This window comes from Stomoxys calcitrans, chromosome 4 (genome assembly GCF_963082655.1).
Source record: "Stomoxys calcitrans chromosome 4, idStoCalc2.1, whole genome shotgun sequence".
NCBI lineage: Eukaryota > Metazoa > Arthropoda > Insecta > Diptera > Muscidae > Stomoxys > Stomoxys calcitrans.
The window spans coordinates 121199571-121222626 of NC_081555.1; the positions used below are offsets into that span (position 1 = coordinate 121199571).

General features: G+C 34.6%; 1 protein-coding gene across 2 annotated transcripts in view; it reads left to right on the plus strand.

Annotated features, from left to right (window-relative positions):
* The window catches only part of LOC131997317 (GATA zinc finger domain-containing protein 10-like), a 246667-nt gene that overhangs the window by 190700 nt on the left and 32911 nt on the right, over positions 1-23056 (plus strand). For both annotated transcript variants that reach the window (XM_059368105.1, XM_059368103.1), the window contains exon 3: positions 17581-17714. In XM_059368105.1, the coding sequence (XP_059224088.1) occupies positions 17581-17714 (134 nt within the window). The remainder of the gene's footprint in view (positions 1-17580; positions 17715-23056) is intronic.

Here is a 23056-nt window from a genome sequence, read left to right on the forward strand (position 1 = left end):
GTAACTAACTACAAGGAGTCTCCTCACTCGCAAATGTCCTTAGCTTCACCTCCACCCCCTACCACCAACACCATCACTTCCTCGAGCACCCACCAAACTAACTAACTTGTAAAGGACGTTCCCAAAGCTTCGTCCTGCTGATGATGATGATTCTTGTGCTTGCTATTGGGGGGTTGGGTAATCGCACACACATAAAGTTAATGACAATGACTAATAAAATAAAAACGACACGAGCAAAAAAAAAAACAGAAAACTACGGCAACAAGAACAGCAATCATTTACAAATATGAATTTAGTTTCATTATGGTTTAAGTCCATGAAACGGGCTACCACAATTAAATCTATAAGCCGAAAAGAAAACAGTTTGTAAATAATAACCAACTTCAGGAAAATATCGTTAATGTTCTTATTATGATTTTGTTGAATTTTTAACATATTATTCTAAACTTTTTCAACTAGTTATTTTTAAATTTTATTTAAATTTTATTTTTTTTTTTTTTGTATAATTCAGCTATCATTTTATTTCTCTCACCATTTCTCTTCACGCTAAATTTCACAAAGTTATCTTTAAATTAAAACCCTTAAAAATGCGGTTTTCTAAATCAACATGCCAAAATCTTTTTTACAACTATCCCACCTTTAGCACCACTTCTTAAAAGTTCTCTACCAAAAACCAAATCAACCAATCAACCTGCCAGCCAATTAAAAAATCATTTACATCTCTAGTTTTACCAAAATATCTCAATTATATGTTTGAAGCAAAATTTTAATCTCTTTTTTTTCTGGATAATAAAATAAGAGAAACAATTGCCAAAAATTTTAATGCATTTGCAAAATTAAACAACAGAATAACACCCATAAGCGTACTCTATCATCATCAACATTCAAAAAACTCCCGAAAGCCACCATCATCTCGACAAAATATAAACTAAGAAGTAAATAAGAAACTAACCTGGAAGTAATGAAAACCCTACTCAAAAACCAAAAACAAAGTTTAAATTTCATTTCATACCACAAAAAATCAGTTATCGAAATGAAAACATTCAGTAAATCAAAATTAACACAAAAAACCATATCATCAAAAAAAGGATAGATATCAAATTTATCACAACCAAACAAGCAAACAAAAACTAGAAATTTTCCAAAACCCAAAAAAGAAGACAAGATAGCCGCGATATATACCTAAATGTCACAATTCTCTACCACCACCACCACCACCACAACAGCAACCACCTTCATCAAGACCATGTTCAAAAAACAGAAAAAGAGAATACCAAAAACAAGAACAAAAACCGGAAAAGCACAACATACCATTACAAAAATTAGAGCCATTCGCGTTTTTATCTATCATCAAAGCTCTCTTCAGTATACAGTCAATTAAAAAAATGTCAACACCTCAGAAAATAAAGACAAAACAAAGTTTAGATCATGCAATATGAAATTTTACTACAACGACACCACCATCATTCTCACCAACACACAGTTACAGCAACAAAAGTAGTACAAATTAACAAATTATCATCACCTTTTCCCCCAAACCAGTGATATCATATCAGTATCCATATCTAGAAAAAATCATAACAATTTCTCTGAACAACCAAATTATAATCATTATAAATAAACTACAGTTTATAAGACGAAAAGTTAATATAAGTGACATATTTCACTTGAAATAATTATTAAAAAAAACTTTTTTTCTTTGAAGGGTATTATTTAGTTAGGACAGCAATAGATAACAACTAGAGTCAATGGGTTCTTGGGAGTCTTAAAAACTTGATACAAAAATTTAATTAAAAATGTTTTACGGGAAGATCGTTAATCTGCTCAAGAAATGGGTCAAAAATTTTAAAATAAACATCAAACAATCACAGATAAATCTGCCGTAGTTAACTATGTTATCTTTATAGTATTTTACCACACAGTATTCATTAATTCACTACAAAATCAAATACATTTTGAACTGAAAAACAGCAACAAATATTTTTTACATTATTAAGAAATCAATCTTTATAAGAGAAACTGTTGTTATTTTTATTAATTAGGGGGTCGATATTGGACTGTCGCTCAACTACAGTTGCGCTGCCAATAGAAAAAACCATAAAAAAATTAGTAGGTTAGGTTAGGTTGAAAAGAGGGTGCAGATATTAATCCGCTCCACGCCACTATGGACAAATACCTAAGCCAGTAATCGGCTTGTTGTGCGCTCTAAGAACTATAAAGTAATCTCTAAAAAGAAAATTTTAAGTGAGGAATTCCGTGCTACTTACAAAAACCTCAATTGTGTTCAATACCACTCCCCTAAGTTTGTTCACGTCTGATACCGGTACCTTAGTACCGAAATCTGTTGGACGCGAAAGCCGGGCAATGACAAACGAAATGCTCCAACGTCTCATCATCTGCCCCGCATGCCATACACATGTAATCACTTGCCGCACCGATTTTACATAAGAGAGCTCGTAGTCCTATGTGTCCCGTTTCGCTGTTCCACAATGTTGCATACGCATACGTCGCCCACTTCCTTAACTCCGACTGCGTCGACCCGAAAGGCTTCGGGTCAACCAAGTTTATTGACGGCAGTTCTCTGGCCTTCACTGCCAAATCGTCTGCCCTTTCATTTCCCTTACTCCGTTATGGCCCGGCACCCAAACGATGCGAATTTTGCTGTTCGTGACCTTACCGTCCTGGTTCTTATTGCCCTTATGGGAATTTTACTGTCGGTAAAGGTGTTCACACTCGACGTCCTCACGTTAGCACCACATCACCTCACGCATTCCGCGATCGCCCTGATTTCCGCCTACGGGACCGTATTATGGTCAGGCAGTCTAAAACAGATGTCAGTCCCTGGGTTCTGAATGTAAACCCCCAGGCCCACTCTGTCCACTAGATACATCCGTGTAACATGATCTTCGAGAAAAAATTTAGTAAAATGTTCTTTTAATTTAATTTAATATCAGTGTTTCAACGTTCAGCTACTATGTTAATGGTAAAAACATTTGCAATTTAATTGGAAAAGCCCCCACCATAGGACATTCGCCAATTCACTCAAAACATGCTTTCTGAAAACAGCGATTTCTTTAAATATATCATAGCTGGTGTGTCGAAGATAATATCTGGGTCTTTTCGGCTCCACATTATTTTATTTGTTTATCGCGCTTACTTCTGCTTTCAAAAACATATCATAGTAACCAGATTGCATATAACATTTTAAAACCAAAAGGCGGTAGACCTATTCAAATCTAGCACTTTGTGATCATCCGTCATTCATTGAACTTCAGGCCTGACCCTGAAGACTAAGCTTACATGTGGTTAAGGCATAACCACAGATTCCTGTTCTCTTGGAATATGTAAGTCAGTTTTAAAATTCCCCGGGTTATCTCTGTGACCCGGCACTCAGAAATGGTGCATTTTCTAACTATTCAGCCATCTGCGACAGTCGAAGGCGGTTTTTGTGTTCATAAATATGTTCCCCAGATATTTAATGGCTGCATAGTTGTCTGACGAGACATTTATGTCAATCGTCGTTATGACATTATATCTGAACCATTTCACCACTTCTTTAATTGCAAGGATATCCGCTTGATATACACTTCCGTTATAACCTATTCGATATGACCAATCCATGTTCTTCAGAGCATACCCCAAAGCCCACGTGATCGTTTAGTTTGGAACCATCCGTGCAGAAGTATATGTAGCTTCTGCAACTGCAAGTTTGCCCATGAACATTCCATTAATGAACAGAGGCAACTTCTCACATATCAATGAGTGCTGTCCTTCTTTTTTACAGCCGAGTCCGAACAACGTGCCGCTGTGCGACTATTCTTCGTGGAGAAGTTTTTACATGGCTAGCATACTTAATGGTATAGTACCGCAAAAATGTCGCTGGCATTAGAAGGGGATAACCACCGCTCAAATTTTTTTTTTTTTCAGATGTTCTTCTATTATCAGGAATATTGTTATTCCAATCGGTTCTGACAGGAATAGTAGTTTTTTTTTAATCAAAATAGGGTTCAAGCTATATGTAATCCTCACTGCTTGGAACATCAGGGCAATGTATCAAGGATAGCACAGCTCCCTTAGCCTCATTGGCCGCAGAAATTTGTCTAGTCACAATTTCTAGAGGAATTAGTTGTTGCATTAAATTCAGTGCATCAGATGGTATCGTAATCAGTGCGAATGCGATGCACAAAGAAGCTATCCTTTGGATCGGGCTAAGTATTGAACAGTAGATGGTCTTTTGAAGCGCATTATAGGTCTGACAAATGCAGCATACACCCAGTGGATGACATGCGGTTTATCCACCAACTTTTGCTAATGGCTCTCTTCTATATGTATAAGGCAAGAGTTGTCTTTCATGCCGTTTTCTAAATGTTCGGTTTATTTGTCTGTCCAGGAAAACAACCAAATATTTTGTCTCTCAAGGAGACAGGTGCCTTTGTGGACAACTGGTATATCTTGCTGAAAAGAAGGTCTTTTTTCTTATACGAATTTCGCCCACTAGATTACTTTCGGTAGTCCATTTCGCCGTCTTTCATAGGTATATCTCTAAGAATACCGGGAAACATTCCCTTAACTGCAACAGCCACGTCATCTGTATACACGGCCACTTTTACACCTTTTTCTTCCAGAGACAATAATTTAATGTAAAAGCTATATTCCAAAGTAGAGGAGAGAGTACACCTACTTGAGGTGTCCCTTTGCTAACTCATGTTTGTAGAACTACAGATCCCAAGCCTGCCGTAATGTATCTTGTAGTTAGTAAGTTATTAATGAATTTTCTTACGGTAATATTATTACGTCATTAGTTAAACTTGTTTCCCATGAGCCTCTAGACCGTCCCTTACAAAGGGCACCTTGTAGGTTCTAATTTAACGTTTTTCTAGCTGTTTTATCTCGGGAGTTTCGTAGTACGTGTCCAATCCATCTCCATTTTTTGCAAGCCATTTCTTTCTCAATTTGAATTTGGTTGCACCTTCCATATATTTCAGAGTTAGAGATCCAGTTGTTGGGCCACCATATAATTAAACCACCACCTGCTCACTCTAGTCGGTTTAACATTATTGAAAGCACCCTCTATGTCATTATACAATTCTTAACAGTGAGAGAGCCTTCGATATATCCGACCAGGTTGTGGAGGGCCGTTTCAGTCCACTTGCCCTTACTGTATGCTGTTGTCGAGAGAGGTGATCTCCAGGGGTGCTTTGCCTGTGTCTATCAACCTCTGTAGATTCTTCAGCATGAAGGATGACATGGAATGAAAATTACATTTGTTTCCCTCCATCTCACAGTTATATATCGCAATCGTTCGGATGAGAAAACGTGGACAGGCAAATTTCAGTCTTCTCTGGGTTAAAACTCAGGTCCCTAGGTCTATTCCAGTTTTATGCCATCTCCAAGACCCTTTCGGCCTTAGATGTTGTGAGTTACAACAAAGGTGTAAACTTTGCTTTGTTGCCTCTGTGGTATCACAATGGACTATAATTTTCTAGGTGTGTCTGCAAAGGACTGACACTCTTACCTTATCTAACCTAATCTACCATATTTATATCGTCCATTTGTATACCCTACACCACCACTGTGGTACAGGGTATTATAACTTTGTGCATTTGTTTGCAACACAAAGAAGAAAAAAGCTAGATCCATTGATAGGTATACCGATCGACTCAGAATCAATTTCTGATTCAATTTAGCCATGTACGTCTGTGAGTCCATGTATTCTTGTAATCAAGGTACAGATCGCATTTGTTGTCCGATCATTATAAAACTTTGAATAGCTTTTTTAGTCCAAGGACGAAAGCTACACATTTTGTAAGAAAATTGGTTCAGATTTAGATTTAGCTCTCACGTGTATATTTCATCCGATATGGACTTTTAAGGCTGTAGAAGCCACAATTTTGGTCCGATGTTTACAAAATTTACCACGATAGGTTTGCAAAATATAGCTCCCATATATATCTTTCATCCGATATGGCCTTTAAAGGCTGTAGAAGCCACAATTTTGGTCCGATCATTACAAAATTTGGCATGAGATGTTTTATTTGACATCCCAATACGTGTGTAAAATTGCATAAAAATCAGATCTGGCTTAGATAAAGCTCCCATATATATCTTTCATCCGAAGTAACCTTTAAAGTCTGTAAAAGCCACAATTTTGGTTCGATCTTTAAAAATTTGCGTGAGGTGTTTTTTTGAAGTCCTAGCACGTGTACTTAATTTCATCAATATCGGTCCATATCTTTCATCTGATATGACCCTCTGAGGCTGTAGTAGATACAGTTTAGGTCCTATCATAAGAAAATCTTACAAGGTTATATTCAATGATTTAAAAGGTATGAACATTTAAAAAGTGTGACTTGATTTCAACATAAGTTCGGTGCGGTTTTACCCTTAAAAAAAAACCCCTTTAATATAGTGCCACTGTACACACTTGAGCCCTTGATTGTATTTCTACTACCAAATAAAAGAGAAACATAATTTTTTATGAATGGTCCTACTATGGGCGATGACCTTAGTCTACATAGACACAACCTTCAGGAGGGTAATTTGTTGTCCGTTCTCCCGATGAACTATGTATTGTTACTTTTCACTATTAACATTAAATTTAAGCAATGGGAAATGTTTATTTTATCCCTTTTAAAAAGAGCGTCTTAAATAATGCAGGTCGTTTAAAATGTTAAGGCATTTACAGCTCTTCCTGTCACCTAAGTTCTCATAAAAATTTATGTACCTACAAACATTGTAACTACATGAGAAGGAAATAAATTGTACTTGGAGCGAAGGTGACAAACATTATGCCAAGATACCTTTCTCAGAGGCTTTAGTAATGATAGAAGCCCTTGCATTTAAATCGTATTTAATCAATGCCACATACTGACAAACCTATAACAATATAGTAAAACTATTATTGAGATTTCCATCTGTGATAGTTTATTGTTTATGCTATGCAGCAAGTAATTGTGACTCTTTATGCAATGTAAGGAAATATAACTCATATATTGAAACAATTTTAGAAATTCGAAGGTATATTACATGAATACTTTGATAAAAAAATAAAATGCTTTGAAAGGTTTTATATGCAGAATATATACATTTTATAAACAACAGTTTACAGTAACATAGCATCATCACAATATTTAACAATAAAACAACAAAGACAACATTCTGACATCATATTATGTTTGAATCCTTTGGACCACAGCATAAATCAACAATTATTGTTTTTTTTTTTTTTTTTTTTTTGATCGAAAACTCACCTCAGAACCCTACAACAACATCATATATCACAAAGCAAAACCATGTCTCCAGAAAAAAGAAAAAAACCCCAATAAAATAAAGCAACTTGACTACGCTAAGAGTTGAAATATTTCATTTTCATTGTATCGTCTCTATCACAATATTCATCGAGTTGTCATGAAATCAACATCCATACATTTGCTACATAATTACAAAAAATGATTTAAAAAGCAAAAGCTGTGCTAAAGAAAACAAAACCGCTTTGAAAAATTTTTAACACTCGTTTGGGAATGATATTTAAAAGTAAACCAACCAAAAAATCAAGCTCGTTTCACGCGTTCAAAAAGTTAATGGATTTCTTTTATATAAATATATTTATTCATATATAAACACACTCTCCCACCAACACTAAAAATTAAAACAACACCAACAATTACATTATGTTACTTATGCCAACCAACCAAGCAAACAGCCAAGCAATTTTTAAGGCTAAGTGAACTCTACACCATGATACTTAGATGAAAAACTACACTTAAAGAAAATTAAACTTACTTTAGCCACAAGAAAACACTTACACACAATCTCACTATCACAGCCACTATCACAACCACTGAGAAACATCACCGCCACCACTTCTAAAACAAAATACGCAAGAAAATGTAGTGTCTTAAAGAAACAACAACAAAAAGTTCATGACACACCCACCTTCTTCCCCTACTTTAGTTTCCTTTTGCCCCCTGTGTTGATTTCTTTTCTCACCTTCAACATCTGCTATTACACTCGAAGAAAAAAAATGAACTCGTAAAAAGCCACTAAATTACACCCAGCAAAACCAAAGTACAAACTTTTGCTAAAAGTACTCGCATATACTCGTTAACTGTAACAACCAAACCAATAAAGAAAAAAACTTAATAAACAAAAAACCTAAATTTTTTAGTTTAAAGTTGAAATCAATGTTTTGTTAGAACTTATTTTCTGTAACGAACACATGAATTTTGTTATTTCTTTTGTTTTTTGACTCATCACCACATCACACATGTTGCAACAACCAAAGACAAATATTAAAGAAAAAACCCCAAACAAGGCAAATCTATATACACAAGCTCCTTCCAATTTTTTATTCGTTGGTGATTTTATAGCCAATCCACCAAATTCTAAATAATTTTTTTTTTAACTTTAAACTCATTTTTCACCCTTCTTCTTAAAACCAAACTAATAAAACCAAAAAATCTCTTTTAAATAAAATCGTATATGTTTACACTTAAATCAGAAAAAAACGTAAACCAATTATTATCTGACATCCTCAAAATGTGTGTGTAATGCTTTTGAATATTCCCTAATAATATTTTTTCCAAAAACCTACTATGTGTGTGTTTTTTTACTATCAATGTACTCTTAAGTATCTCAAACCTGAAACAATTTTTCCAAAATTATCGTATTAGTATGTAATTTTTTCTAATATCAAAAACTAAACTAAAAACAAAATCCTTTTGAAAATGTATGTAAGTGTATTTCAAATTGTTACAAAATTTTTATGCTTTGAATGTATGTTTTTTTTTCATAAGACATGAAGAAAATTTTTAATTTCATTACTTTAGGAATCTTTTTCCCGATTGATCTTAACTAAATCAAAAAGCTCTTTAAATCCTGCAAACATTTATAAACCTAAACAAAAAGTCGAGAGAGAGAAAGTTAGACTGTTCACACATAGCATTTTAAGAAAGAAAGAAAGTTGTACAGGGTGGCTGATGAAAGCCGCTACCAAAAAAAAAATGTAATAACTTTTTTTCTATTTAATAATAATAATTTAATAATTAATTTAATTAATTAATTAATTAATTTAATTAATAATAATTTAATAATTAATTTAATAATTTAATTTAACATGAATAAAAGAAAAATGTATTCCATACACCGAAAAAAAAATGTAGCAATATTCATCATTGTAGCAATATTCATCAGCCACCCTGTATAACACATTGTTGTAATCGCAATTTCATAACTTGCGAAATATATTTTAATTAAAAGCAAACTTTCATCATTAATTGAAAATTAGTTTGTTTCATATATCTTATCATTGAATTTCTGGTGAAGGAACTTTTGCATTCGCTTTAATAATTTTTGTTAATTTCTTGGTTATAAGCTCAAGGCAGAAAACTGATCCAAATACTTCGATCCGGGCTCTTTTAAGTAAATTTCTAAGATATATTTTCGATATACCTCCTTCAACGGATCTTTACATTGAAGTTTATCTGCATAAACAATCAGGTGCGTATTCATATAATTCTCTGGCTATAAGATCGTATTGCATTTAAATAACTTTACCCAGGAGTTATGTATTTTTATAGCCAACGCCGTATGGTGTTTGTTAAGGTTTTGTCATTCTATCACAGCATACCAAAATATATATTTCTAACGGTCTTATATTCTTAAACCTTTTAAGATTATGAGATGATTTAGCCATGGGCGTCTAACTGTTTGTTGTTATCGTTACAGTTACAGTTATCGTTATCGTTACAGCCTTGCAAAGCAAGTTTCCACCATCAATCTTCATACACATACATTGTAATCCGTAGATAACTTGAGTTGAAGCATGAGCTATATCCCAATTTTGAGATGATTTAGCCATAACCGTCTACCTTTGTGTTGTAATCCGTCACAGCCTTAAAGAGGAAAGCAACCACCATTTCAATTTATAAAGATACGTTGTTGTCCTCACACAGTCCAAGTTCGAGCATTGTCTATACTGGACAACATCTATATAAAGTTTGCTTAAAGACTGATATACCGATTTTATTCCTTAATAATACGAACACCTCAGACATTTTGTTTCATCCATTTTCTATAAAATGAGAATTGGTAATTTATATGTACCCTGCTGACATCTAAGGTAAACATGCTGCATAAAGGTCCATTTTTCGATATAGCCGCAAGTAGACTTTTACCTATTTTTTTTATTTTACGGCGCAGGGTAGTAGCTTTTTCTATATCTACACCAAGAATAGTGCCTATAGGTTCAATTTTGAATCTAGCCACCATATAGGCCCGTCTTTCGATTTTACTTGTAAATACCACAGAAGTCATATTTTTCTTTGGATTCGGTTTGTAATAGCCCCTTCTAAAACTGTGTTTAGAATGTCATTCTATCACAGCATACCAAAATATTTATTTCGGACGGACATATATTCATAAACATTTTAAAATTATGAGATGATTTAGCCATGGCCGTCTATCGGCCATTCGTGCTTCAGCCTTACAAAGGAAGTTACCACCAGCAATCTTGATGCACAAACATTGTAGTCCATAGACAACTTGAGCTGAAGCATGGGCTATATTCAAATTTTAAGATAATTTAGTCATAGAAGAAAGTAAAAGACATTTCACTTTATTAACATACGTTTTTGTCCTTACACAGTCCGAGTTAGAGCATAGACTATGCTGGACAACATCTATTGTAGATAAAGCTTGCTTAAAGACTGATATCGCGATTTTATTCCTTAATAACACGAGCGCCTCAGAAATTTTGTTTCATCCATTTTCTATAAAATGAGGATTGGTGATGTGTATTTACCCCTCTGACATCTAAGGTAAACATGCTGCATAAAGGTCCATTTTTCAATATAGCCTCAAGTAGACTTTTACCTAATTTTATTTTTTTTACGGCGCAGAGGACATATAAACAACAAGGAAACAACAAAAAACAAGCAAAATTCCTTTGTTTAACGAGTTTTTTCTTAAAAAAGAATGAGTAAAAGCGTGCTGAGTTCGGCCGGGCCGAATCTTATATACCCTCCACCATGGATCGTATTTGTCAAGTTCTTTGACCGATATCTCTATATATAAAAACAAAAGATGATGGATAAGCATTCCTATGATATTTTAGCTATAACAACCCTACGGGAAATATGTAGTCAATTGCCCCAAATATACCGGTCCTTAACTGGAAAATTAGTTACCTGTCACAGGGTATATCCTTTAGGGAATAAATAGTTCAATTGTCATAACTTATGATACATAATTATTTTTTTTAAAGTCGCTTAATTATAGTTAAAAACTGCTTATCCGTTAAATATAAATGCTAACTAATGTTATCTACCTTGAATATACTTGCAAATTTTCCCATAAACATTCGGAACAGGGGAAAACTTTTCACATATTTATGAGTGCAGTCCTATTCAAGTTTAAGCTCAATGATATAGAGCCTCCTTTTTTATGCCGAGTCCGAACGGCGTGCCGCTTAGCGACATCATTTGTGAGAGAAATTTTAATTGGGCTGTATACCTTACCAATTTCGCCATCATTTGTAAGGGGATAACCACCGTTGAAAATTTTTTCCTGATGTTCACGTTGGGATTTGAACTCAGGTGTTCGGCATCATAGGCGGATATGCTAACCCCTGCGCCACTGTGGCCTTCCTGATATAAGGATAATGAACATATGAAAGCTTTGCCCATGCCAATGAGTGCCGGAACCAAACTATAACAAAAAAATGCTGCCTACTGTGTGAAAGGCGTGCCCAGAGCGATACTGATCTGCGGACAAACTTATTCAAAACTAATATAATTACAATCGTCGCCCGCATTTATGAAGGGTAACCAATGACGTAAAAATAAATTTGAATATATAACAATCTTTGTACCATGTTGGCATCTGAAGGACTGGATATAGCTTCATGTCCTTGAACTTTCCATAGCGGTGTGCTTTGCAAAGTAATTTAAAGATGCTAATTTACACTAAAATGCCAGATTAAACTATTATATATATCTATAAGTCACTTTATCATAACTTTGTTTTCTATCCGTTTTGCCCAACTGTTTATTATAAAAATTAATTATGAAATAAAAACTAACGCTAACAGGTTTATTTGACAGATTTCCTATAAATCTATTGTAAGGCTTAAAGTATTGTGAATACGCTCAAAAGTGCATATTCTTTGTTATTATTGTTATATAATAGCCACGAAAACAGTCCAACTTCCTCTCTGTCTCTTTCTTAATCTCTAACTAACTTTTAAATCAAAGTATGAAGCATAAACTAACTTTTAGACGTAAAGCTAGTTTAACTTCAACTAAACCAACTCCTCTAAAACCAAAGCAGTATCGTAACTCATTTTATCGTTTTTTGTTAAATTTTCCAACTTTCCAAACTCATTTAGTTCATTTAAGTAACTGTCACACATTTAGAAATAAATCATCTGCTCCAACCACTGATGTGAACAAACATTCTGAAAAACATTAACATTAATGATCACAATTTCGATTTCACCTTTTAACAAAAGTAGAAAAAATCTCACAAAAACTCACTATTCACTTGTCAGCTAAATACTTTCAAATGCTCTGAAAACAAACCTATTGATTTGTCTCACTCAATCCACTACCGCCACTGTCACTATCACTTCCACCACCAGTACTACTCAGTAAACGTGTGTGCGTTTTTCACTTCACCACCTTAAGGAAAGAGAAAAAACAAGCCAAAACCAAATTAACCGCAATGAATTTGAACAAATTGAATTCACCACTTTTCGAAAACTCACCATGTTAAATCTCACTTAACAAAATGAACAAACTTGTTTTCAGTGACATATCACATCACTACTACTACTAAAACCACCCACCACCACAACCACTAAAATCACAAATTGCTGGAAATTAGCTCTCACTTCAAACGCTAAAACTATTTTTTTTTTGTCGATAACGATTTTCAAATTAATCAAATCTAAAAACTCACCACCTTTTAAATTTCAATTTCACCACAAGTTATGTCACTTCACTGCTAAAATACCACCACTTGTCAAACGAAAACTAAATTTAAAACTTTTCAATCGAACTAACAGCTCAATTCACTTTAAAATTATTTTGAGTTACAATGAAATTTTAATTAAAAAACAGTTGGAAATCAATTCACCACTTCACTTCAAGTATTCAAGATTCACCACTACTTTTCCACCACAAAATACCAAAAATAAACATCACCTCCACCGATGCTAAATTTCTGTTTAATTTTCGATTTTCACCTACCACAAATTAAAAAACCAAAAACTAACTCAATTGAATTGATTTTCTTTCACTTTAATTAGATGAAAACTAAACCCAAAAAACTTAACAACTTATAAAAAAATGTATTAAACCAATTTAAAACTGATATTATCGAAATTTCATAAAAAATACTAAACATTCTCTATCTCGTATTTCGTACCTCAATTTCATAAAGTTTTTAATATGATATCAATCGATCGATTTACCAAATTAACAACAAATCTATAAAATATCGATTCCAGTGGTCATCGTTATTCAGCAAAATCCTAACAAACTAAAAACAATAGTTTGTTACAAAATTTGAAAGTCATTAAAACAAGTGACATTTTTTCTCGAACATTTCGCTTTTCTTGTAGAAAATTCATAACTTTTCTCGGAACCTAAAAGCAATATCTTAAATGAAAAAGGGGAGGGGAAGATTTAAAATAACATTATAGAACCCAAAAAATGGTTCTTATCGAATTTTCCGCTTTACCTTTCCCCTCCAGCATTTTATATATTGCTTTTACAATCATAAACATTTGTTTGAAAATAGTTGAACAATAACAACAATATGATTACAATTTAATTTAACATAATAAAAAAAAAACAAATTTGCATTCCTATCAACAATTTATTCTCTCTCTCTCTACCCTCCACCCACCCATCCTTTTAGGTTAAGTATATTTGTATACTTATATTTACATAAAAACCAGGAAACCAATTCAACTCTTTGTTTATTTTCTCAAATTTATTAATCAAAAATTCAATGCAGAAAAACAGAAAACCAAAACTAAAAACAAACAGAAGAGAATAACTTACATACATATACTACCTACTACCTATCAAAATTAATAACTTTTTCAGTTTCAAAGCAATTATCATTATGCAAAAGTTTTTACTACACTTTTACTATATTTTAAACTTAATTTTTGTTGATTTATACTACTACTACATATGTATGTATTTTTCCAATTGTAATTGTTCGTATGATAAGCCAATAGTATATGAGAAAAAAAATTAAATTAACAACAGAAAAAAAAGTAACTACAACCATATATAATTAAACAAATACATTTTGCAATGATCAACTGATAAGGGAAAATAAACCGCATTAATATCGCAAAACATATTCCTATGCACACACACATACCACTCTAGGGTCAAGTGAGTAGATTTGAGCAAGGGTTTTTACGAGCATTCATATATTTTTGTGCTCAAACCACAAATGCTGTAGATAAAATAAACTTATTAAAGCTAATTTAATTTGTAGGCTAATAAATAACAAATTTAAATAAATACGATGCAGTTAAGTTAAATTAATTAAGATATTCCAATTCAAATGGGTTGTATCAAAAAACTTTGAAATTCTTCCTAATTAATGTCTATTGTTCTTAACTTACGCCTATACAGCAGCAATTTCGTCCTTACTTTTTTTTTAGTATGGATATTTTAAAATTTACACTTCTTAAACTCAGAATTTTTCAAATCCATTTCTTCAAAAGGTCGAAAGATCACATCACCCACTGTGTGTGTGCCAATAAATATTTGACAATTATTTAAACATTAATTTTAGTTTACGAAAATATTACAACTACTTCAGCATTGGTATATACAGCTATACATTTTCTCTTTTACATTTCGCATTTATTGTTTGATGTCGCCGAAATTTGGGACAGTAAGTTAAGTTAAACTCCTCGGCATTTTTCTACAATTTGGCCTGGATCGGTCCAGATTTGCACATAGCTGCCATATAAAAAAGGTCTCGTTTCTCTTGTGCTTAAATTGTGGGCTTAAATCCTCGGGCACCACATACTTCTTTATGACTTCTTGATGTTGATTTTACGAAAGCAATTCATACGACGTTTTTTACTTTCAAATCCGATTCTCACAGTTACAAATAATCAAGACGAAAAAGTCACCAAAGCTGATCATATAAGACGGTTCTTTACGATTGTCTAATAGGTGTCAGTACACAAATTCGGATTTATATGTTATCTGCCTGGACTTTCTACAATTCCTTGCAACGATATCCAGAGATAACCACATACACCAACCGCGTTTTATAATTTGATTCGAATAACTCATCGCCCATATTAGGTGTGGAAGGCTTCAAAGGCCGTACGTTTAGCATGATGTACTTTTATCCTATTAATTGTGAAAACGCCTCTTTGATATAAATACCACATTTTCCACGCTCGACAACCCTTGTCTTTTAGTTGTTCCTTTACCAATGCATATGTTTGTGTAATGAAAGATTTTTTGTCTACACAATTACACTACTCCCATGGCATATGCATGATTCTGTATATCTTTTGGATTTTCCATTGCAAAAAAAATCTCCGATCATTGAGCTCGTCTCGAAAGAGAATCAAGCGAAAACTGTAAAATTAAAATGATCTTCACCCTTACTGGCAAAAAAAAAACGTTCATTTCAACAAATATACCAAAATCTCAATTTGTATTAGAATAAACATTTCAAGTAATCAATAGTTATTCGTTTACAAATGCAAATTTTGCCCATGAACATTCCACCAAGGAACAGGGGCAAATTATTTACATACATATCAATGAGTGCAGTCCGATTCAAGTTTAAGCTTTTTATAGCCGAGCCCGAAAGGCGTGCCGCAGTGCGACACCTCTTTGGAGAGAAGTTTTAAATGGCATAGTACCTCACAAATGTTGCCAGCATTTCAGAATTTCAGAATTTTCAATCACTGACACAAATAATTCATTTCGAAAAAAGGAATTGCAAATTTAATAAGAAAAAAATTACATCAGTTGTGGAAAATTGTCGGCAAGAAACACAACTGATTCATTGAACCTATTTATCAAAATGCCTTAAAAAGGACTTTAAGTAATAATATTGTAATTGCTATCCATTGATACAACTCATTGCAAAACAAAACTCAATCTCCTAGCATGTTTCAAATAGTTCCCCGTCATGACGGATTTATGGAGTGGAGTTGTTTTCTAGAGAATAACAATTGAGCTTATCAAAGTTTGATTATGGCATCTAATCTGGACGTTATCCTTTAGACCCCATACCGCTACATAATAAAGATATCTACAGTTAATCAATTCCAGCAACCATCTCCTCATAAAAATTTTTAAATTAAAGTAAATATTATATGTAAAGTTATATCTTAAATACATAGTTTGCCTGTTCGCGAAAATTTTTAATTTATTTTACACAAAGATTTGTATGCAAAATGTCAATTAATTTGAATGAATTGCTTTTCAGAAAACTTATTCAAGGAATTCATTCATTCATTCATAATAAAATCTAAAAACAAAAGGAAATAATTAAAAAATCCCACAATATGAGATTTCAATTATAAATAGCTTTGCTTTGCTTAATTAAATTCGACACAGGAATTGAGACATATAAACGACAATGTATGAGACTAAAGTTTCCACCATTTGACATAAAATGTGTGAGTGTGTGTTTTGCTTGTGTATATTAATAGGAAATACATATAATTAAAACAAAAATAAAAAGTTGGGGAGAAAAATCCAAATTAATTATGTCATAACAGGAAATTGAAATGTTAATATTAGTTATTGGTTTAATGTTAACAAAATTGCAAACAATACCCTAGTAGAATATTGAATTAACAAAAAGTGAACAAACAAAAACAGCAAACAGTTGTGTTTATCTAGCCTTTTCTGCTTTATGTATTAAATACATAATTTAAATATATGAATAGTTGATCATTAAAAATGTTTATATTTGTTTAATTATTGGCCACAAGGGTGCCACTAAGCAATTGAATCGTTTAATAATCCTTTCATATACCTCATACATATTGGTAATTCATGTAAGAGCGGAATTGTCAGACGAACAAACATAACCAAAATAAACATAACCCGAAAATAATTGCCATAGCTCTAGTTTTTATGAAATACTTTTAAATACTAAATACTAATAGGAGAAATGGAAAAAATGCCAGCTTTTATTCTAATTGTATTTTAAATATAAAAATTTTTTAATTAATTTTATTTTAATTTTCTTTTTAAGGATAAGACAATTTTTATCTACCATCACTTAAATGATATTAATACAAGTTTTCTTTTATATCTCCCTCCCCTTTGTAACACTTACAAAACTTAAAAAAAAAATAAACAAACATTCCACCACTACTGCCACCACCACCACCACTACTACTACTACTACTACTACCACTACCATGACCATGACCACGACCATGCCCACGACAAAATCAACCAAACACCACTTCTAAACAAAATCTTCCAAAAACCACAAAATAAAAAATAAAATTCAAAATCAAATTCGCGCTCCACTACGACCTCTACGACGTTTTCAAATAATCAGGTGTCTCATGTCAAAATCGATTCACCTGTATTTCGCCTACACACAAATGCAACCGTTATATTATTAATAACATTTTCAATTGCTGTTACAACGCGTCAATACGTAGGAAATCCAATAGACTGTGTACATACGAGGTAAGTATGTGTAATTTGCCCACAACAACAAAAAAAAAAAACAACTCCCACCCGCTCTCTTTAGCACTATTTGAATTCCTTAGTATTTTGACACGTTATTGAGCACTTTTTCCTAAAAAAGAGGGCCGTGTTTTAGTTGCCAAGTGGCCTAGGTTCCCGTTTACTATTTTTCTAAGGTATTTTTTAGTGTATTGTGCCTTTTTTCTAAAAATGGTTATATATTCCTCAAAAAAATTTAATTTTGTATTAATTTTCCTTTATTTTACTATTATTATTCCTAATTAAAATTTCATTTAAACTTTGATAATTTGAAATTTTTTAGATAAAAAAAATAGAAAATTTATAGAATTGGGTAAAATAGGCATTTGAGATATTAAATAAACTTCCGCAATTTTTTTACGCACAAGTTGCTCTCGACAGCATGGAATATTCACTCCAGCATTTTTAGGAACGGCAAATGCTAAGTTGCCTACCAGGGTTGAATTTTTAGCTATCTTTGCTACGCGTGCAAAGCTAAGGAACAGGGCAAGCTTCTCATTTATCAATGACTGTTGTCCGATTCAAGTTTAAGCTGAATGATAAGGGTCCTCCATTTATGGCCGAGTCCGAATGACATGCCGTGCCATACCTCTTTGGGGTATTGGTAACCTAGCATGGCATGTTAGTTAGAGGTTAGTTTAGTCTGCAATCAGACTCACATAGACGTTTACGTCCAATGTGATATCACAGTAACAGGAGATGAAAGTTGCCTTCTAAATCCTACCGTTGAACTGTTGAGATAGCTTTAAAAATTCCAAAAACCTGTCAATGAACACATCTGCTAAATAGGACAAGCTCTCAAAGAAATAAGAGTCTAAATTGGATTTCTTTTTGACTACCAGTGCGGTACACACACACAGCAGATGTTCTATTGTTGTTTCTTCCTCAACGTCCTCACAGCTTCTGCAGAAATCATTACCGGCAGCCTTAAGAAGATAACCATTGCTGAACATTTGTTCTGATGTTCTCGCTAGGATTTGAACTCAATGTTCAGTGTCATAGGCGGACATACTAATCTCTGCTTTACGGTGGGCTCAGGTGGAATTCCAAAAATCCCTTCAGTAATAACGGCACTCTTCCTTTCAAGTATTAGCTGAATGATAATGGACCTCTGCAGAAGTCGTTACTTGCACCCTTCAGAGGATAACCATCGCTGAAATAGTTTAGGTTTATATGGCAGTCTGCCATCAGACTCACTTAAACGTCTTCGTCCAATGTGATATCACAGTAACAGGAGGTGAAAGTTGACTTCTAAATCCTACCGTTGAATTGTCTAGATAGCTTTAAAAACCCCAAAACCTGCCAATGTTCACATCTGCAAAAGGACAAACTCTCAAAGAAATAAGAGCCTAAAGTGGAACTCCTTCTGACTGCCAGTGCGGTACATACACACATCAGATGTTCTATAGTTACTTCTTCCCCGATGTCTTCACAGCTTATGCAGAAATCGTTACTTGCAGCCTTAAGAGGATAACCATCGCCGAAATTTTTTTCTGGTTTTCTCGCCAGGTTTGGAACACAGTGATCAGTGTCATAGGTGGACATGTTCACCTCTGCGTTACGGCGGCCTGCAGTGGAAATCCAAAAATCCCTACAATTAAAACGCCACTTTTATGGTCCAATCCCAAATATCACTGTAATGCTTGACCGAATATTCAACCTATACAAGTTTATCAATATTCTCCCGTGTTGAACTTATTGATGAAAAGTTCTATATAAAACTCCTTTCAGTTATGGGGTTACAACACATGCAATGTATGGCAACATACTAGCTATGCTTAATGCAGATGTATTCCTGAAGGGTTCCACATACAGCGTTATCAGCTCCTTTACAACATCAGTTAAAACACTTCTTGTATTCCTACTGAAGTACCCCGTAAAATATAAATAGGACACATGTGATTTTCTATTGAACTTCTGATGTTTTTAAGCAGTAAATCTGTCCTATTAAAAGCCATGTATTTATTTACCGTAAAAGGCAAGTTAAGTTGAAAAGAAGGTGCGGATATTTATCCGCCCCATGCTTCTATGAACATACATCGAAGCCAGTAATCAGCTTGTGGTGCGCCCTAAATACTAAAAATAACCTCGAAAAAGATATCTTAGTTAGGAATTTCGTGCTGCTTACAAAATCCTTTATTGTTTTCCAAACCACGCCCTAAGTTGGTTCATGTTTGGCATTGTACTAACCTGGCAATGTCACTCATTGTAAAAAAGATATTAACATAAAATTTGGAGACCAGACTCCACGGATGTAAAACAAGTTATGATATCAGGCCTCGAAGTTGCCGCTCTTTACAGCTGGGTAAGCTATTTGTAGCTATAGGCATTTGAATTGCATCATCCATTCGTTGACAACAGCACATCCATCTGAATTAAACTCCATAAATAGCTTGCAGTCTTCCCCGCTATTTGAGTTCTCTGGTTCATATCCAGGTTAGGTTAGGTTTAAGTGGCAGTCTGCCATCAGACTCACTTTCGTCCATTATGATACCATAGGAACAGAAGAAGGAAGATGCATTCTAGTTACTACCGTTGAACCATCCAGATCGCTTTAAAAAGCCCAATAACTTGCGTATGTTCACATCTGCTAATTTAGACAGGTTCTCAATGAAATGAGAACCTAAAGTAGAACTCCTTCTAACTGCAAGTGCGTGACACCTACACAGAAGGTGTTCTATGGTATCTTATTCTTCGATGTCCTCACAGCTTTTGCAAAAGTCGTTACTGGCAACCTTCAGTCTGTCAGCATGTTTTCCGATAAGACAGTGACCTGTACTGACGGACACAATGACTGAGGCGTCTGTTCTAGTCAATGACAGCAAAGCAGTAGACCTCTTCAAGTTTATATTAGGCCATATAGTTTTGGAATGCTCACAGTCCCCTCTTTGTGATCATTTATCATTCGTTGCCCTTCGGGCCTGGTCCTGAAAACTTAGCTTACATGTCGCTAGAGGCATACCCACAGACTCTAGTATCCCTGGAATGTGTTAGGTAGTTCCTAGACTTGCAAAGTCGTCTGCTTTAGAATTCCCTGGGATATCTCTGTGGCCCGGCACCCAGAACAGGTGAATTTTGAATTATTCAGCCATCTCGTTGTCTACGACGGTCAAGGATGGTTTTTGTGTTCAGAAATACGTTTTCCAGGGATTTAATGGCTTTCTGGGAGATATTTATGCCAATCGTCGTAATGACATAATATTTTAGCGATTCCACCACTTCTTGAATTGCAAGGATCTCTGCTTGATACACACTGCAGTGGTCGGGTAACCTTTTCGATATGACTAGTTCTAGATCTTTAGAGTACACCCCAAAGCCCACCTGGTCGTTTGGTTTGGAACCATTTGTATAGAATTCGTAGTTCCAAACGGTTCTATCAGGAATAGTGGTGCAGTAGTTTTTATCAAAAAGCGGCTCAGGTAGGGTGTAATCCACACTGCCGGATATTGTATCAATGATAACACAGTGCCCGTAGTAGCCACATGACCAATGAGAAAGCTCCCTTAACCTCACGGTAGTGGTCGCTGCAATTTGGCTAGCCACAATGTCCAGAGGCATAAGATGTAGCATTAAATTAAGGGCGTCAGATGGTGTCGTCCTCAGTGCGACTGTGATGAACAAACAAGTCATCCTTTCGATCCGGTTAAGTATTGAGCAGTAGGTGGATTTTTGAATCGCCGTCCACCAGACCACAACACCATATAGGTCTGACAATTCCAGTATATACCCAATGCATGACACGCGGTCTAAATCCCCAACTTTTACCAATGACTTTCTTGCAGGTGTATAGGGCAAGAGTGGCCTTTCTTGCCCTTTCCAATATGTTGGATTTGAAGTTCAATTTCCTGTCCAGCAAAACACCCAGGTATTTTGCGCTTTCTGTAAATAGAACATTCTCTCCACCCAAGGAGGCAGGTTGCACTGTAGGCAACTTGTATCTCCTGCTGAAAAGAACTACTTTTGTCTTGCACGGATTTATACCCAGACCACTTTCGGTAGCCCACTTTGCTGTTGCATGTAGAGCTTCCTGAAGTATATCTCTTAGAATGCAGAGAGACAATAAAATATTATTAATGGCTATATTCCAAAGTAGAGGAGACAGTACACCTCTGCTGACCCATCTTTTTAGATCCACAGATCCCCTGTCCATTGTCACTTAGACTACAAATAATGCAATACTGGTAGCCCCAACGAATGCCCATGCTGAGGTGGAAGATTCGATGGCCGAACAAAGAAAATTTCTCCTCCACTTGATCTTTTTATGAAAATTTCGGTCTTTTTAGCTTATGTAGACTTTCATTGGTTTATATGGGGATTCTAGCTGGAGTATCTTTTTCCATTCATACAACATAACCCAACGCGATATAATTCATATATTTTACGAAGGATTTTGCTCTGGAATACCTCAAGCACTACCTCAACTACGTTTGCATTTACCTGTCCTTTGGAATAGGCGCTATCAGTGTTCGGTAAAGCATGATTTTGTCTCTTAAGAGGTGGTTTTATTTTCTACTCCTCAGTTTACTGCCATCATTTTTCAGCTTTGGATCTCGAAATCCTATAACCTTCTCAAGATAAATATTAAAAAGATGACACATCAAGTTATCTCTTTATCAGAAACCTTATTTTGTACCAATTTGTTCGCCTTGAATCTTCCTTCTTCCTACCAATAATCGAAGGTCCATTAAGGTCATTCTGCAAAGACTTACTAGTTTTGCAGGGATACTAAACTTAGACATGGCTCAAAATACCCATGCACGTGTGGATCTCTCCAAATCGACAAATTTGAAGACGATGTACTTTTAGGATCTCTGCTATGTTGAATCAAATCAAATAACGAATTCCATTCACAATAAATTCACCAATTTGGTTCATCCAAGAAAAATATATTTCCAACAAAACTTTGGCCCCGGTAGCTGGGTTTGCTTGGATTACCAGTGCAGGGGTCATGGGCTCTATTCTCGCCAGAAACCTTGGTCTGACGCTACTGTGTTATCACAATGGACTTAAAATTGTCTAAGTGAGTCTGTAAAGGACTGCCACTCTTACCTAACCTAAAGTCCTTTGGCTTCAATGAATACAAAAATGCAAATTTTGTCCATGAACATTCCTCTAAGGCACAGGGGCAAACTTCTCACATATCAATAAGTGCAGTTCGATTCAAGCTTAAGCCCAATGATAAGGGGCTTCCTTTTTATAGTCGAGTCCGAACGGCGTGCCTCAGTGTGACATCTCTTTGAAGAGAAGTTTTACATGGCATAGTACCTCACAAATTTTGCCAGCATTAGGAGGGGAAAACCTCC